Genomic DNA, 19,302 nt, shown 5'->3' with positions numbered 1-19,302 from the left:
ACTGCATGACACACCTTCTAAAATATGGTTTTTGTCCAAAGGCTGTAAAGAAAGCAGGGAAGGCAACCATACAGGTCAGCAGACGGTGGTAGTAAGCTACCACTGCATAAGACCATTTTACTGTAAAACATGAGCATCTTTTTTTTTTATACTTTCTTTATTTAATTAGTATGGAAGTTTGGAAAATTGCATTTAAACAAAAAGTATTCATTTATTCCTCAACATGCAATAGACCTAACTTGTACGCTGCACAATTTATTGTGTGTGTTTATTTTCTAAGTTGCGTAGAGAATTCACAACTACCCGTCAGTACTGTTAATTCGTCCCACATTGTCACCCACAAAGCTCATCTGTGCCGCACATTTGGCCTTTTGACATCTGGTCACACTGGTGGTACCCTAACAGGTACAATTATTAATGAGTTTTTATCTGTTCTTATACATTTTATTTATTTATCTTATTTTCAAATTACATTCTAACATGTTTTTATGTTCCTTTATATCCATTTTATGTGAAGCACTGTATGTAATTTTGTTGATGTAAAGCACTTTGAGCTGCATTTCTTGTATGAAAGGTGCTATGCAAATGAAGTTTATTATTATTATCATTTAACAAGGAAGATGCGAGGACAGTGTCTATAAAATATACAAATTTTAGAGTAAAAATAAATAAATTAGCCTAATTAATGGTAAATAAAAGCATGTAGTATGAAATTGACTAAGATCATCTCGTATTAATTTGAAAACTAAAGTTTGAAAGTTGTTAGAGAATATTATAGATGCCTCTTAAGCCTTTAATGCAAATTACAGTAAAGACGGAGCCTCAGATAAAAACGGACATCTGCATTATGTCTCGGTAATCCAATCCTGCTAGATGCAACTTTTGAGAGACTGCAGGGGGAAAAAGTGGTTTGGCAAAGGCCCTGCGATCTGTTGAATGTGGAGTTTGTTTGAGGGGTGAGAAAATATGTCATTTTCGGAGTCGTGGTTTATTCCAACGTAAGAGGGAGCGCACCAATGAGAGGCTCTTACGCTCCACCCTACCTGCCTCCTTTCCGCCCCCCCTTTTCCATCCACATACTCACTACTGAACACGACCTGCCGCCTGCCACATCTGGAGACGCTTCCCAACACGAGAAACTTCAACTTTTGCCTTTACTCTGCGCACAAAAACACGCGGGCGTTTGCGAGCGGTCTGTCCGTCAGGGTGAATTGGGCTCTCTTGTCATAGTAAGTAGAGAATCTCGAAGCCAAATTGGCGTTTCTCTCGTTCTTTTTTTTTTTTTTTTTTTTTTTTTTTTTTTTTTTTTTTTTTTTTTACATCACCGCTAGTAAACAGAGCCCGTCTGGGAGTTTCATACATTCAGCTGCTGTTTAACTGCCACGCTACATTTATACAGTTCAACACGATTTCTGGAAACAACACAAGTATTACATTTCTATGTTGCGTTTTTATGAATTTGTAAAGAATTAAAAAAAAAACACTCGCAAGCAAGGGAAGCGGAGTGCAGCGTGCGTTAATTGATCGGAATCCCGCAAAATCAGATTTCTATAAGAAGTTTGTAATTTCTCTGCTCTGTCAGGAGATTATTTAGTGTTAAAATCCCTGTCTGAGACCCTCCTGGTTCACTGCTGCCTGCAGGATGGTACATGACTGCGTTCATGGTGACATGAGGGAGTGAAGTTGTGAAATTCAACAGCGGACTGGTGATGGAGTGATACAATTTGGGTTTATTTTTTGTCCAACACTGATCTAACGTTTTGGAAGAGAAGACTGGAATAAACCATACGGCGCACAGCTCCATACTGAAGTGTTTAAATTAGTCTGAGGGGAAATTTAAAAGACCTAAAAATACAGCGTTGGTTTCTTCCCTACAAAGAATCATTTGAACTTCCCACCGCAGAGCGAGAGCGACATAAATAGTTCTGACATGTGGATGTAATTTCAGAGGAGGAAAAAAGACAGATGTAGAGAAATATAGCGAGCGGGCTGAGCCTGAGCATATAGTAGATTATAGGAAATTTAATCGAGGGCAGAGCGGGGCGATTACAGAGTTATGATTTCACAAGCCGCCATCAGCATCGATAGGACAGATGGAGTAAAAAAACACAACTCGATCCACTTTGAAGAGAGTTAAGTAGATTAAATAATTTCATCCGAGCGTCATCAGCATCTGTTCGAGCCCTGCAAGGACTCTTGGAGGTAGAGCTGCCTCAGGTCAGGGATGGGATCCTCTCTGCTGCTCCATAATCTGGACTTTCTTCTCATCTCACTGCTCGGCGGTTTGTGCCTGGTAAGTCTTTTTTTTGTTTTGTATACTACATATGCAACCATTTATTCTGTGTTACTTTAATGTTGCAATCCTGCATCCGATATGTGCACAGATCACTGACAGGATGTCAAACAGTGAGCAGGCAGAAGAGCGGCTGTTACTGCAACCTGTCCGTTTTCTGTTAGGAAACGTTTTAATCGGACAAAAACAAGTTTATTAATCATAGCTGCTAAATTTGACTAACGGCTTTTGATTTCTGCAGACTTTGCTCATCATGCCAAACACGATTAAGGCATTATCTGCTCAGTGTTGAGGAAAGATGCTGGCCTCCAAGATAAAAGACAGAAAGTAAATTTGAAGTCACTCATATCACCTCATCACCCTTGATTATGTCTGTGCTGCACGTCACACTCTTGTCACACTCGTATGCTGCCAGTGAGCATATTTGAGCTGCAAAACAACAGACCTGAGCCTAAATTACAAGACACATGGCTGAGTGTTGCCACACGCATTGACAAGACAGGACAGGACTTGAGAGGTTGACATGGCACCTGGTCAGCAGCTGTGATTAATGGCCGCACTCTTGTTCTAGTAAGCATCTTCCCACAGTTACAACACAATAAGTGTATGAGTAAAGCAGCGCCTGGTAACCCAGTTCCTCTAATAGGGCGGGCATTGTGTTCGCTGCAGATTGTTTCACAGATTTGCAAAGCTCTCATTTAGCTGGGTGTGAAGCAAATCTCGCAATGGGGGTAAATATTTAATTCATATCTGCAGCAGTAGCACCTGAACAATTTCAGCCTCTCTGAGTCACAGCTGTAATGATTTATGTCTGCACAACATCGTGATGTATAATTGTACTTTCAAATATTGCCATAGCTGTATCCAGAAAGCCTGCTGTGTACGCGCGCGCGCGCGCGCACACACACACACACACACACACACACACACACACACACACACACACACACACACACACACACACACACACACACACGCATGCACACACGCATGCACACACACGCTCTGTGCAGGCAGAGCAGCACACCATGTTGGTTCTGTGTGTTTTGGCTGAGGCTGTTGTGCATTCAACAGGCAGTTCGCCCAGGCTCTGAGGTACAGTGCATTTTCCCAGTGATGTGGTCCATCACTGTACCGCAGTGGACCTCTAGGCTCATTGGTTTAGATGGCAGAGGAAAACAATTATAACATAGCTGTGTATTTATAGCTGATTCAACATTCAGTCGTTAAAAGGCTCTGTCTGTGAATGGTGTTTACCCATTTTTTTTAAGTTGGATGTTTGCTTAGTCTTCCTCTCCTCAAAAAAAAGTATTATTTTTTCCAGACCGTGACCAAACGGGATGTAGATTACACTGAATCTAAAGTTAGAGTGGAAAGTCTGTGTTTAAAGACGGGATACGAGGCTTTTGAAATTGAGACGTTCAGTTGTCAAACTGCAGGACTGTGCCACTTTCCAGAGGTTCAAGTGACAATCTAAGTGTCAGAAATATCAACAAGTGAAACATCATGAACTGAAAGGCCCTGTTCATGTTATCCAACATTTTTATCTGAAGGAAATTGGCTGATACAAGAACAGACAAGGAGTATGTCCATTGTGTTTTACACCTCAGCAGGCGAACCGCAGTGACGGCTCAGACAAAGCACTGGCTCACAGGGCCTTTGTTCAGTGTGACTGGCTGCCTCACTTACTCAGTTATTACATTTATTAAGAGGAAGTAGTGCCTTCAGAAAACCGTGGTGAGCATTTAATTTCTACCTCATGACTGTGTTTTCCCTCGTGATGACTTGCATGTGTCTGGATCCTCTCTGAAAGGACTCAAACTGTGTCTGTCTGCCTGCCGTGGCAAAGTCATGTCAGCTCTGGACAAAATCTGGCTGTGACAACTGTCATGTTTTGAAGTGAACAAGGCAGTTTTGACTCGTTTGACGAGATGTGGAAAATGTCTGCTGCAAACAACTTCAGCTCAAAATATCTTTTTTCCAGAGAAACAGTGGCTTGGTTCCTCAATGTGTCAAAAATTTTAAGATCAAGTAGTTCAATGAAAGTTGTGTTGAATCTGAAAGCATGAATTTCACTCAGAGTATTTGTCAAAGTAATATTGAGCTGAACTGAGTGAAGCAGACCAGTTAAAATCCTCTTAGATTAAACACTTGTCTATTGTTTACTCAGCAGAGAACAGCTCAATTGATGTTCATATCATAGACACAATCCACTGGATCACCCTTTTAGTCTTCAACACAGCAGAGAGGGGCACACGTAACAAATTGCTTTTTCTAATAAGCACTGCCTCAAGTTTGCCTGTTGGACATCATATAAAACACATTCTCTATGACCCTCATGATAATCTCTCAGAGTGGCTTTATCTATCTCTGTCAAATTATCCTCAATGGAACTTTATAATGCAGATTGGAGTGCTGGATAATCTCATCCAAATCTGTCTCTGGTAATTAGGGGCAGCAGATATCTTCTCATTGATTCAAATGAACTGGTGCATTTGTAGAATAGTCTCTAATACTAAAATGTATTATCGCATGCGCCCTTTCACTGATCCGAAATACGACTTATGATAAAAAAAAAATTCGATTTACTTCTGTGTTTGTGTGGGTCTGTGTGTGCTTGAAAGAGTATGAAATGAACCATATTCATAAATGTGCTTTTGACTCAGTAATTTTGACAAAACTGCTGAGACTGCAGTCTGTTTACTTGCCTCTTTGAATTATATTTAGTCTGCAGCTTCATGCACAAACTAACAAACTGCATAATTATTATACTAATTTAATGATTTATTTTCTCTTTCATAAGAACTCTGTGACTAAATCCTCAAAATAATTTAATAAATATTATAGGCTCAAATACTTGATAAATTTTGTCTTTGAGTCAATGGTGTCAAATAAACTTTTGGATATGATTTTAAATATATTGCACAATTACTGCAATATTAATTTTGTCCACACTGCTCACCACCAACTACTATATTGCAATCCTTTTCAAGCACACGAACAAAGGTTGTGTTTTTTTTTTCCAATTGAAAAGGCAATTATTTCCATTTAAAAAACAAATGACACTTCTAACAGGTGACATGGACATAAAACTCGCCTCATAATAATAATATTGACAGCTTCTTTCATTATAACATATGTCTTATTTGACCAATGAAAGTAGGTCATTGCATGAATAGGACCTTCCTTTATTAAATAATATAATATTGTAATATAACTCTCTTGTCACACTAGAATCTTAAGGAAAATGACTTTCATTTCTCAATTTTTCTTATGTGAAAGTGTAGCATCAAATATAAATAAATCAATCCATCAACATGTTTGAAAAGAACTGATGTGTGACAACAGGTGTTGTTAATGTTTACATCCATTTCATTACTACAGAAAAATGACACTATTTCAGTAGTCACAAACTTCTGAATGAAAACTATCAAACTTATTTTGACTAAAATATTCTCTGGAATTTAAAAGAGCTTCAGATATTTATTAATTTGGTTCAGTATATCTTAGATGACAAAAACTTATCCGAGCATGGCTCAGTTTCCCATTACTACCACAACTACTATTATTACCACCTCCACCACCACTACTACTACCACCGCCACAACTACTACCATTACAACTATACTAATACCTGAAGCAGTCTAATTAAGAAAAGAGTCCTCTAACAAACTACAATTAGTTGCATTTGATAACATGTTACAAGATTACTACTTGCAATCAGCATCATCATTGTCTGCACTTGTTAGTATGGTACAAAATTGTCTTTGTTATATAATTTCTGGTGGGCCTTATCTACCAACAGCAGAATGTCTTGAAGAATTTTGGTTTAATTTCCCAATTTATACAGTTTATTTATATTTTATAAATATATTGGATTGGAGTTTCCCACATTAATGAATCCTTGTATTTACAAATTTCATACAAATTAAATGTATTTAAAAAAATTAAAATAAATATATATATATATATATTTATTTATATATAGTTTCAGCAGAATAACATGCTACTGTATTAACTATGGATTTTTTAAATACAAAAAAATATATTTCAGATATTGGGCCAAACTAAATTTCTGATTAAGCTATGAGCTATGAGTAAGTTGCTTATTTTTTACATTCAGTGAATAATTCCAACTATGTTGTCTCACTTGTCCACACAGGAAAACCAGTTTGAACTATTACATTGGTTCTTTTGTGCAGATTTAAATGGAAGTGAGATAAATACAGGCCCAGTTTTACATTTCATTAGCTCCGGGAGTTCAAACAGTTTGGACGTGGCTTTGATCTTGATTCTCTCTCTTATCATGCCCCATTAGGACACTGAGGGACAACAAAGCCCTGCCAGGACCAGTTTACACATCTCAATGTACACCTCTGTCAGCTGTGTCAGATCATATCCGTTCTATTATCACCTACTTTATGTGATGTTTATTCATACTCTAAGGGTTATTTTATGATGAAGGGCTCAGGTTTGTGTGTGTCTTTTCTTCTACTTGTGAAGACCGATTTGAGTGTTATAGACGATAGGAGTGAGGACATTTTCGGTTCCCAATGACACAACTTTAAAGGACTGTTTAAGCGTTAAGACTTGGTTTTATTATTCAGGTTAGAATCCGGAAGTGTAACGGTTCTAGTTGGACATTTAGTTGTATGTTGATCCCTGAGAGCTCAAAGTGATGTGATGTAAAAAAAAAAAAGACATGCAAACAGTCAAAACACAAGCAACTTCAGAAAACATTTTTGCTAATTTGACAACAATGGAGCAACATTTAGAAAAGAATGCAGCAAATACAGAAAACACTATCAAATGTTGTAGGGTTGTTCATTAGCTCTTTTTCCAAAACCACAAACATTCAACTTCAGTAAATGAATGAGTCACCATGGCAACAAAAAGCGTGCACTGTTTTCGTGCCCCTTGGAAACCTTTCAGTTGTAGTGCGGTTTGCAGCGTTTCTCTATGTGGTTGTTTGCATGTGTTTTCTCAAATTGCAGTAGATTGAGCCCTCAGGGGAAACTGGATCGTGTATATGCTATGGGTTAAGGAGCTAGGGGATGCACAATGTCAATGGATGTCCTGACAAACATAGCAATAACAATGTGTGTGTGTTTATTTGTGTGTATTTAATGCATGGCCAGACTTCAGACTTATGACCTCATATTATGACCTTTACTTCTCCCAAGAGGGGGAAGATGGGCAGCAGGAAGTGTGCCAGCAATGATTAAATTGCAAGCAAAACAGTGAACATTTTACTTAAAGGTTTCTTTATGAGGAATCCACTTTATGCTTGGCTTAACCAATTTCTACTGACATTTGTGATCATCACAGAGGCAATAGGCTTGTGCAGTAAGCTGCCTATCAATTTACCAATCAGAGCTCACCCCCCCAGACAACCAATTAACCATCTGTAAGCCATCCCCAGTTTTAATACAATTTATATCTAACGCTATCCAGTTGGTTTAAATTGAGCAGCTGAGGGTCTGGGAGCAGATTGCTAATTGTTGCTAAACTTGAGCAAATCCCACAACAGAAGAGAACCCACAGACCAGGACAAGAGGGGACCGGCTATCTGGCTATGTCCACACCAGAAAAACAACAACATTGTCTGGAAGAGCAAGACTGGGAGAAATGCATTTTAAAGATTTGAATCCAATTCTTCGGGGGATTATAGATGTTGTGTGGTTTTTTTGTGGGTGCTTTTACTTGACTGTAATTCACAGTTCTGATTATGTAGAAGGTTTTTAAATCTCACTCTGGCTTGGCGATGGGGACAATGAGACTTATTGTATTTCAAAAATTCTCCCGAGTGTCTTTTATCCATGGAGCCCAAGGTTGTTCATTTTGGCCTCACAAAAGTTTTGCAGCTGTTTCTGAAAAATTTTTGGGGATGTTTTTGCAGGTGTAAGTTTTAAAAGAATTGCTGCGGGCTTAAGGGGTTAAGGTGTGGCACAGCTTATTCATTTATGGTGGCCCTCTGTCTACTCCACAAGGACAGCTGAAGCTGAATCCATTCAGACCTTTCTCTCCACCACAAAAATGACAGAACTGCACTTGTGTAGAAAACAACTGCATATGAAGTGAAGATAAAGAGGCAGTTTGATTGATCATCACTGAAGCCAGCTCTAAGCGATCACTTATCGTACCTCTCCAGGTTACACTTCATTTTTAACCACGCACATGTGCTCCATACACTCTCACCATGTAATCTCCAAAAATGAGTCAAGAGCTTCTGGTTGACTGATGGATTGATTTATGAAAAAAGAGCCTGAAGAGCTGTCATCAGCCAGTTTGCTGTGCTAAATTTGAATAGACCTTACTTTACGTCAGCTTCATACATTTTATTGAACAATGTTTGTTATGCCATTAGTATGAATGTATTACTCTGTGGCCCTATAGCGGTATTATATAATCTAGCTACCTTAAAGCAGTTAACAGATGATGGAACAAATCAGTGGGTTTCACGCAACATCTTTGCCTCCAGTCTCTCCCTCCATCTGCTTGATTAGTGCAGAACAGAATCAATCATCACATGACCAAATCATTTTTCATACACTAATTTTCACTCACATATGCAGTAACTCAGTGTATGGCCTGGCAGTCATTCAGGAGAGCAGTGCACAGCAACACTTGCAAGCTGAGGTGGACAACGCACAATAAAGTACAGTAAAGAAGGGATCAGACTGGCTCTATATTAACCAACTGAGTCCAGTAAAATCCTAAAGTTCAGCTCATAGAATCAATGGTTCAGTGCCAGGTAATACATAACAGTGAAACACAGGTCATTGCTTTGAGTTTAGGTTTGATTACTGGATATGATATATTTTATATAAGAGTATATGAGATACGAAACGGAGTGCCATTTTAGAAAAGAAATATTCTGATTATAATCAGGACTATCTGATGCAAGTAGACAGCATGCCATTTGCCAGTTCAGACTGGTGTTAGTTCAAACAGTGAGACATTGATGTATGAGGTGTTTGTGAGTTTTTAATACAACATATTGCTATATGAGGTAGTGGCAATAGAATAACTGTAGGATTTTATGATATGATAAAAAGTTTCCTGAAAGAAGTTTGGATACTGGAAATAGCATGATTAAATAAACATTTTAAATTACAGTCTTCCTAAAAATGCAGATTTTCCATCCATTTTTTGTATTGATAGTCTTTTAGGAAAATGACACAGAAACCTTCATAGCTTCACAGCTTCACAGAGCAAAATGCATTTGTCAACATCACTGACTAGATGTGGGAAAAAAGGGGCACAATCGCATAGCCAGATAATATATCAACCGCTAGAGAATGGTCTGGCTGCACCCATTTCCATTCTGGTATAGGGGGAAAAAAATGGTGGTAACGCTACACCCAGGATACAACGATGGTGCCCTTGCAAAATAGTGTTCGGGGGAACTTACTTTGGTGAAACATTTCCACGTGGGGAGGCGAGTCCTGGCATTAAAATGGCAAAATCCCAGCTAGCATGATCCATGTCGTTGCCAAAACATGCAATTTTCAGCGTAGAGGTTGATAACTCGGAAGTTTTTGTCAGCAGAAGTGCAGGAGAAAGCTGACTGACATAGCTGCCCAATGGCAGCTTTATACGAATACTCTACATCCGGTGAGTCAGACTAAATAAGGGGTGAAAGGAGGCCAGGAAAGCTTTTAAAGTTGTGTTTAAGGCATAGTTACGGATAGCGCGTTAACCACAGGGAGCGTAAAGCTCAGCGGAGACGGCCTGGAGATACTGCACTAACTTCTTGAGTGAAATGTCACATCATCGAGTCGGCGAAACACACCAAAAATAACATGTTTACACTGTTCGCTTTCACAGTATCTTGTAATTGTGCATGATGGACTATGAAGAAATGGGAATCAGCAGTAGCATAAAAAGCCAAAGGAGTGAGCGGGTGTATTCAAGTGCACAGTTGGTATTTATACCCACCTTGGTGAAGATGTAATTTCTCCGTCCTAATAAGATTATGTGGTTGGCAGATCTGAGACATCCTGTTTTGTAATTTAGTTTTACAGCATGTGTTGTAGATTTAAGCAGTACGGAGGTGTAAAAACTCTGTATCTGGCGCTGTACACGGCTTGTCGCTGTAGATTATGAGTCACTTGCTGTCGTCACTGGTCATTTTACATGTTTGCCTGAATTTTCCTGGGATCAGCATGGGATTCAGCTCACAGAGGCAACTTGTAGTGGGAAAACACCCCTCACACTCACATCCTTATGCTCGGTATTTCACCACAGAGCTTTACAGTAGCTGAGAGGATTCCTGAGATAACTGCAGAATAATCTAATTTCTTGAACTTTCTCTTGGAGGCGCGGACATCTCTGTGCCCTGGTGATCTTTTTTTTTATTGACTGACGCTTTGCTCAGATTTTAAAGGGCCTGTGAGTCAGACTCGCAACACGTGTGTTAATGGGGGAGTCTACAGTTTCACCAGCATGGTAAGGTTATACCATGGCTGTGTTTGACTCAGGAAAGGGCTTGTTTTCTTGACTTGCCATGACCTCTGCTGTTTTTTTTTTCTTAACTTTTTCACTTGAAGAATGCTCAAGTATGTGTAACTCAATGCTACTTTTACACCACTGAAAATGTTACACTTCTAACATATTTTAATGATGTGCTTCTTCCCTATGAACATCAGCTGTTAGAAAAATGGTCTGTTTTCGCTGTGTATTGTTGAGTCAGTGGAAATATCAGCTTTTGTTTTTCCTTTTGTTTTTTTGTTTTTTTACCTTGAAGGTTTGATGATCTATTAAAACAGCTTATTTGTACTCAGTGATACTTTGAAAGACGCATCTTCAAAAGCTAATGAGTTGAAGCTTGACTGAGATTAGTGAAGGGAAAGTCGTTTAATGATGCCATCTCTCACTTTCACTTCCAAACCTTGTCTCTAGTTCTTTTTCTCATTGTTGAAGTGTCATGAAACAATTTTTTTTCTCTAAAAATAAGCAGTTTTCTAGTTTCCTGCTGTATGTGGTGGGAAGTTAAAGCCACGGCCATGTATTAAACATTTGACGTTTATGTCCTAGTGATACAGCCGTCTGCCTTTCCTCTGTCAGTGTTAGATGAGGTGGTCTGGGTTTTATCTTCAGTCTAGAATGCCGAAAGTCAACATTGTTTTCACTCGAGCACTGGAGTACAAAATTACTCGATGGAAGAAATGCATAACTTCACAATGCAGGATGTCAGGGACACGCAGATTGATTGCCAGCACTACACTATGATAAATTTGTATATGATCTCTTTTCATTAGCTACCCACTGTATCAATATTGTGGTGCAGACTTCCTTGCAGGCAATATGCTCGGAATCCCAGAGTACCTCAGTCGAGTTAACGTGAAAATTCTCAGCTATGCAGTTGCCTTTGCCATTGACCGACAGTTCAGCTCAGCCCTGCCCCCACTGTTGGTGAAGAGATTGAATTTCAAATATACAGAAGCTCCCAGTGTCATTGTGCAACAAGAATTGAGGTGGGTAGATAGTTCCGTGTCAATTCCCTAAATCATTGTGAGCAGGAAGAGCAGGATTTCACACGTGTGTGTTGTTTACGTAATTTGGAAGCAGCTCAAACTTTGGGCAGGAATACTCCCCTGGCACACGGCTTATGGCTGAGAGGAGGCCGGGTTTCTTAAAAGGACCTTTATTAGTTTCATTGCAAAACTCTGGAGCTTATGGGTTTGTAAGTACGCAGTTCACAGCTCCAGATTTTCCAGCAATAAGTAAGTAATCCCTACACTGCAGTACAGGGGAAATCTCAGCCAATTCAAATTCAGATAACAGTCAGAAGGTTGGCTGTTCTTTCCAGTGTCAACTCCACAGCATTTAAAACACAAGTCAATGAAAGCACAAACTCTGAATGTTGGTTGTTAAAGTGCTCCATATGGAGTTACTTGGATGCTGAAGTCTTTTAGTATTTATCTTTTAATATTTTAACTACCCATATTTTATTGTTTTATTACTCAAATCACTTTTTTGGCGGGGGTTGAGTTTGGTTGTTTTGCTTTGCATCAGTTTCTAATCCATTTTTAACATAGCTCATTTTGTTTTTTCGCTTGTAAAGGACGTTATTTTACATTTCATTTGTTTGAAAGGCAATATGTAAATAGAGTTTGGTTCACTGATTATTTGATAGCCCTGCAGAGATTAATTAATTAATGTTTTAGACTGACATTTACAAGTGTAATGTTAATTGATAGATGACTACTTGTCAATGTCTTGCATGAGCTCTTCCTCCAACATAAGAAAATATTGCTCATTGGTCAAAGTTCACTGTATCTCCCTACTTGACTGGTGACTATGTTGGTACAGGCTTCTGTCAACACCGTGACCATGGAAGTGCAGTGGATACTAACAAATGACTAAATAGCTGACTCAATATTGAATTAAACAACTAAATAAGCTGTTTAATATAATTTGGGTGATTATTTTGAACGTAGAATGAGTTACACAAAGCTCATTTTTAAAAAGTGAAATATATTTCAAGTCTGACAGTAATTTCCAAACTGTGGATTGATGTAGTCGGATTCTGACTCCTCGTATGTTGATTTTAGCGAGCTGAATGAGTGGAATTTTGAAAGGTCCATAAAACAGCTGTTTCTACGTGCCTCCTTGTTGATTGAGTGATTTTTGCGAGTACTCAGATTATTAAATGTATTTTTTGATTTTGAAACAGTATCCCTATGTTGTTGTTATTTAGCTTTTGAAAAAGTAAGTATCTGCAGCAGGAAGTGACACTTTGGTAAAATTGGTTTGGTACGTAGTGGTACTTTGTCTTAACAGTAATGGAAATCTCTGTATTAAAACATTACACCTATCATACAGTGAACAATGTTGGTCAATCATTCATACTTCGACTCACACCAGAGTACAGTAGATCTGCATCCATCCATGTGTGTACTAATGTGCCTTGAATAGAGGCATTGTTGGAAATGTAGCTCATACAAATGTAGCATGGTGTATGTAAGAGTATTGAGTTTATTAATTTATCAAAGTTACCACGTGACTTTCAAGCCGGAACAAAATCTGTTAGAAGCTGTTGGTCATTTCTGCAATTATTTGTATTGAACTGTAAAGGAAAATCAGGATTCTACATGGGCCTGTAGTAAATAATTGTATTATTTTTGTTTCCCAAAAGTTTTATTATTCCATGTTTAAACTCTACAGCTACAAAATGTCTTTACATAACATATTTTCATTCTTAATAGCTACAACAAATAAAGTAATTATTATTGAAAGGAGATTTAAAACACATTCAGTAAGCCGAAGGTGATGAAATGCCGCAGTATCCTAACTATGATATTTTCGTTAAACATAATTACATTAATTATTATATTTAGATAATTAAAGCATAAAAGTAGCCCATTTCATTTAAGGATGATGAATTTTGAACAAACAATGATAATAGATATTTTCCAAAACACTGTCATTCTTATCTAAAGACATGAAGCAAAAAAACCAAAACCAAAAACAGTAGGCTTCTGTGGCTGCAGAGGATGATGCACAAAAAAATGACAAGGTGCTTCAAGTGATGCAACTTGAGTGAACGTTGGTTTAGGCTGAAGACAACACGTTTTGAAATGAAAAATATATAAGAATGTGGTGTTTGAAAGAACTAAGTTTACCAGACCTCTGTACCTGCTCTTTAATACTGCTTGAGGCTACAAGAGACACTACTATCATAACAACTTTATCAATGACCGAAATGTTTTTGACATGAAAGAGGAGTCTCTGAAGTAAATAAGACTAGAGCTCCAGTTCTGTCCTGAGCATCATGAATCATACAGTGTTAGAGGAGATTGATACAAAATACTCTCCTAAAGAATTTTAGGTTCAAGCTTATTTTGATCTGCAAGAGAAAGTATTTGTTTCAGTTTAAAGTATGTGACAATGCGGATGTTGTTTTGTCTGAAGTACATTTAAAAAGGTTGATTACAATTATGCAAATGAAGAAAAGCTCAGAAAACCTGGTACTTATATGCCAAGGATCAGTTTTACTTCAGTTTATCTCTACATTAAACCATGGATGAACAGTGTATCATGTAGATTTAAACATACAATTTTAATAGTGACCCTTTTTAGTGACTGATGTGGCAGGTGTGTTCACTTCAGTTGTTGCTTTGTCATGTTTGCAGTGAGCTAAATGTGCGATATTGACTTGTATCGCCCTCGTCTGTGCACACTGTTTGCCTTTTACCCGTGATTTCAAGTAATTTTCAGTCAAATAGAAACCTGGTTCAAAGACCTCAGCACCAGTGACCTTGGAGTAAGTGGAAAGTGAAAAGCTCATGCTGACAGGTCAGTTGCAGGCCTCTCAGCTGAAAAGCACACTGAACAGTGTAGCCAGTGTCTGCCCACATTTTCTTCACTCACCAGACAGTCTGAGCATCTTCATCTCCATCTGTATGTATTCATGTTTGTGTCTCTGATATACAATAAATCTTTCATAATGTGATCTATAAGTGGCGTTAATACATAAATGTCTCAGCATGTCATTTAGAGGCTTTATAGAGCAGCTTTTTTTTATAGAGCCAGCAGGGCGGGGAGCTTTATTTAAACAGTGATGTCAAAAAAAAAATTACAAATCAAATATATCAGAGACCAAGGAACTTGTTTACTGTTTGTAGACCAACAAACAACAATCTGTGGCTTGAATTGCCCTCGATTTAAGATACAATATGAGTTTTATTTAATCCCCCTAATAGCTTGTGTTTCAAGCAGATTAATGCCTTGTGGATAGTTTTTTTTTCCTGGAAGTCATGGTGGGAATTATGATGCATGTTATTTATGTTAACCCTTACAGCGACGCTTCAGAGAAAGCAACATATGCAACATGCGAATTTTAAATATCATTTTGAAGGTCATAAACAGTTGTTACTGTCATGTGTTATTCATTTCTACACAGCAGGGGGATCTCTGGTTCAAAGGTATTATAAACAATAATAAATCTCATTGTTAAAATAATTTGGACTACATTAAACTAATGTGGCTCCATATCAAAAGTAATTACACGTGGATGCCAATGCAAATGTCCTAATGGTTGTTATTTACTTTATTAATTCGTATAATTTGCTGTTTTATTACATTTGAGAGCTGTGGCATGACTTTGCCTTTGCTTTGTGAAACAAACTCTGCTGAAAGGCATTTCAATCAAGGGCACCATCTGCACAAGGTTCACACTTAGCAGCCTCTTCAATAACCAAATCAGATGGGTGGAATATTAGTAGGCAATAGGAGACAGCTTGGGTGATTAAGCGATGACTAATTAGTCTACAATTTAGAGGCTGCATTGGGAAATCAGTTACAATTAGGTGTCTTGTACAAACTGTCCTTGTCCCAGTTCTTAGCTGGAAGCAGTCTGCCTGCTGCCTCATTGGTTAACAGTGGAAAAGGGATGATTTGAGTGTTTCCCTCTACACGTGTAATTTTTTTCTACTGCGCTCCTTCCTCACTTAAATATTTAACTACGTCCACAGCACTGATTGTTGAGCTCTGCTCTCACTGGTCATGGCAAAAAGTACAATTATTATGGTTAATTTAATTTGAAAAGAGTTCTATAAAGTTTCTGTCAATTTAACTATGAAATTATACATTTTCTAGAAATACTTTCTACATAAAATATTATGGGGAAATGACTTGTTTTTGCTTATTTCACCACATTAAATGCATCATTAATGGAGCTAGCTTGTGAATGGGTGCATAAACTTCAGGATTTACATTAATTTGTTGTGCCTATTTATTTACAACACTGCCCATTATATACTGAGAGATATTAAAGAGCTGTAAATAATTTTCCAATTAAACACATGTCCATTGTGTCACTGTAGAAATGGTCCTATGGCCCAGCCCTAATCGACTGTGGTGAAAAAGCTTGAGCAAGCAAAATTATCTGCATACCACGAATGCTCAATGGTCACTCATTTAGACTTGTGAAAGTGTTAGTCTGGAATACTTTGTGACATTAAAGTGTTATATGAACCTTAAGTCAACTAATTATCACATTGGCACTGAGCTAGACTGAATACTGGAACAGGGGTCTGCAAATTATATAGATATGCTTTTAATTAGAGGCAGAAGCAGAGAAAAATTGGTGGTAAAGATGCTGATATGAGACAAAAAAAAAAAAAACTTGCCCTGGTGGACACTAAAGCCACCTGACCTGGTAGTCATTATTCATTCATGAAACCTTTTGTATAAAAAAAAAAAATACCTTCAGAAAGCTTTCAGATATTTTAAGGCTTCACCTGCTTTCTTCTTGCCACAATGTGTATTTTTGTGAAAGTCTCATTTAAAAATGGATGAGGCCATTAGAATCTATTTGCTGTCCATGCTAATAAATATTGTAGAGCCTTACTTTCTGCAGCCTCACCTATTTAGTTTTCACAATTACGATAGGTCAAGCCTTTGCAGGGATGTAATTAGATTGACCTGCAAATTTGACACTTCATTAATTATTACAGGTACCAAATGGAAAACCTTAAGAATCAATTTTGAATGGCTGAATGTGATGATGCTTTATGAATGTCAATAGGAGCACTGACATCATTTCATGTCCTACCATCAGCTGTTGTCATTTAGAGGATTACTGCGGATGCTGCCAAGCTGTGACTGAGAGGCTATCATATTCCATTAATGATACAGTCTGTGTAGTAAAACTACATGATCTGTTGCAACTGAAAAAAGGCTTTTATGGATTATGAATCCACTTTCAAATATATATTTTTAACCTATAATCACTACATAAATGTACATATATACTCAAATCTATTGTCCTGCCAGTAGTCTGGTACAAGTATTATGAGGTGACACTTGATGTTATGTTGTTAAAATATGATGAAATGTCTAGTGCATTTAATTGTTGCATAACCACTAGTAGTTTTTAAGCCTTTGATGAAAATTAAAATGCTGCATTTGCATTGTTTTACCAGAGGCATGGCCCATACTTGCTGTATTAAATCACTTATATAATGTAATGATCCTTCTTTGAGATTTGAGAGAACAACACAATCACAGCTATCTGCCTCGTATGCTGCCTCTCAGTGCGCACACAATGTTTCCATCAAGGACAAAAGTGCTGTTCTTCAGGCTTACGACCAGAGCAGGGTATAATTAGGAACTAAATGCTGCTTTAAGTCAGAATGTGGTCAGCAAGCATTTCCAAAGGACAACCAGTCTTGTGGTTTGTGGTTTTTATCATCAAATGCAAATTGCACAGTTGAAGAGGAGTGGCACTGACTCATAGAGTTTATAATATCCAGGAACCTCATCCGCTAAAACATTCATGCGGTGCAATATGTCACGGGTAACATATTCATGTTTTTTCCAGATAGTGGACAGGCCATTAAAAAAGAGATTCAGCAATGTTATAATTTTCTAGACCCCCTCTATTTTCTGAAGAAAAAAACATCCTGGAAAGTCCAAAAACTCTTGGGATTAAATTTTGAATACATGCCAACAACAAGGAAGTGAATGTTAGCCTATGGTGTAAAGAATGGCAAATGACCAAAACAAGTACATAAAACAAACATTTGACTGTATTCCCATAATAGAGGCGCTTTACAGCGACCAGAGTAAATATTATCCGTATATTATTTATCATCTATGTGATGAAGTGTGATCTGGAAAGGAAAGTCGCACTTTATACGAGCATTTACCTAAAAATCTCATCCTCACTGAGGATCGGCTAACAGAGGGAGGCATTATGGGATGGCTCTGAAGTGATAGACAAAATTAACATGGTTTGCGTTTCCAGTGGAGTTGTAAGCAGAGGTTTTATGTTGACAGTCAAAACAGGCCAAAACATTTGTTGAGTAAGGCCGTGGGTGCGTGTGATGCCCTCCTCCCCTCACATTTAATAGTTGGCTGATTACTAATCCAGTGTTTTGAACATCATGTGGAGCTGACCCTGAAATGAAAAGCAGTAGCTTCTACAAACACATTCCCAGATACTGTATCTCCCTCCTACATAGGTCTGTAAAAAGCATCAAAAGTGATTCTCAACAGGTTTGTAGGTGAATACCTGAGATGTAGAAAATAGTCCAGATTTCACATCAGTCTTCATCACATTGGGTTGACCTGATTGATTTATCTACACAGTTCTCTGTATTACAGTATATAAATTGACTTATGATTGCTTCAACGCTAGATGGAAGAACTGCATTAACTATTTCACTCTTTAAACTACAGTACTCTGTGTGACATGAACAGAGAATATTTAAATAATAGAAAAAGGCTAAAAATGTAGTCAAATCTGAAGATGATGATATGCATGATTGGCAAAGACAGTCAGTGCACATGAGCGTGTAAACCTGTCTTGAGAATTGAGACAAATGAAATGTAATTTCACTGTTCTGTGAAATTTTTCAAGTGCCTCTCATTTCTGAACCGCTGCAATTGATGCCTACCTGCACATGAATCTATTTTGTTTATAATGGAGATGAAGATGGAGAGGCTGTTTAAACCCCAACTGTTGTTTTGGCTCTAAGCCAGTGACTGTCTGAGCAGCATCAGCCGACTCTGTGGCAAACTATCAAGGTTGTCTGTCAGTATTTAATTAAACTCGTCGCCTAACACGTTATGGATGGGATTTTCAAATAGGTGTTAAAATACTTTTTTTTAAATGAATAGTACATGCAACTATTTGCATTTCCTCAATTCCCCTGTTTTTACCAGCGCCTGGTTGTAATTCGTTAATCCCATCAGCAGGTGGCAGTAATGCACCTAAAAGCTGTCTGCCAGACAAAAAAAAGAGAAAGAGAAGAAGAGCAGATTGCGATCAGGCTTCGGAGCTTTGTCAGGTAAAACTGTGTGGCTCCGTGAGATTTCAATTTTGTATTTTTGTTCGAAATGCTCATCCCTGCACGTTACTCATAAACAAACTATACTTGTTGTGCACCATTATATATTCAACATGAAGACATTCACCATTCCACAGAGCCACCAATAGGCCATACGTTGATTACTAAGTAGCTAAACTGGTCATTACTTTCCATCACCTGATCATC

At 37.9% G+C, this 19,302-nt stretch overlaps 1 protein-coding gene across 1 annotated transcript in view; it reads left to right on the top strand.

Annotated features, from left to right (window-relative positions):
• The first annotated feature begins 1,623 nt into the window (after positions 1 to 1,623).
• pth1r (parathyroid hormone 1 receptor) overlaps positions 1,624 to 19,302 on the top strand; it is a 44,947-nt gene continuing 27,268 nt past the window's right edge. The window contains exon 1 of the mRNA XM_069692214.1: positions 1,624 to 2,293. Coding sequence (XP_069548315.1) covers positions 2,225 to 2,293 — 69 coding nt within the window. The 5' untranslated portion in view covers positions 1,624 to 2,224. The remainder of the gene's footprint in view (positions 2,294 to 19,302) is intronic.

The sequence above is a fragment of the Brachyistius frenatus genome, unplaced genomic scaffold, assembly GCF_029030835.1.
Source record: "Brachyistius frenatus isolate BFR_SWC_R1_liver_20210118 unplaced genomic scaffold, ASM2903083v1 Contig_12, whole genome shotgun sequence".
NCBI classification, from domain to species: Eukaryota; Metazoa; Chordata; class Actinopteri; family Embiotocidae; genus Brachyistius; species Brachyistius frenatus.
Note: the sequence above shows the minus strand (reverse complement) of the source record. Positions and strands in the feature narration are given on the sequence as shown.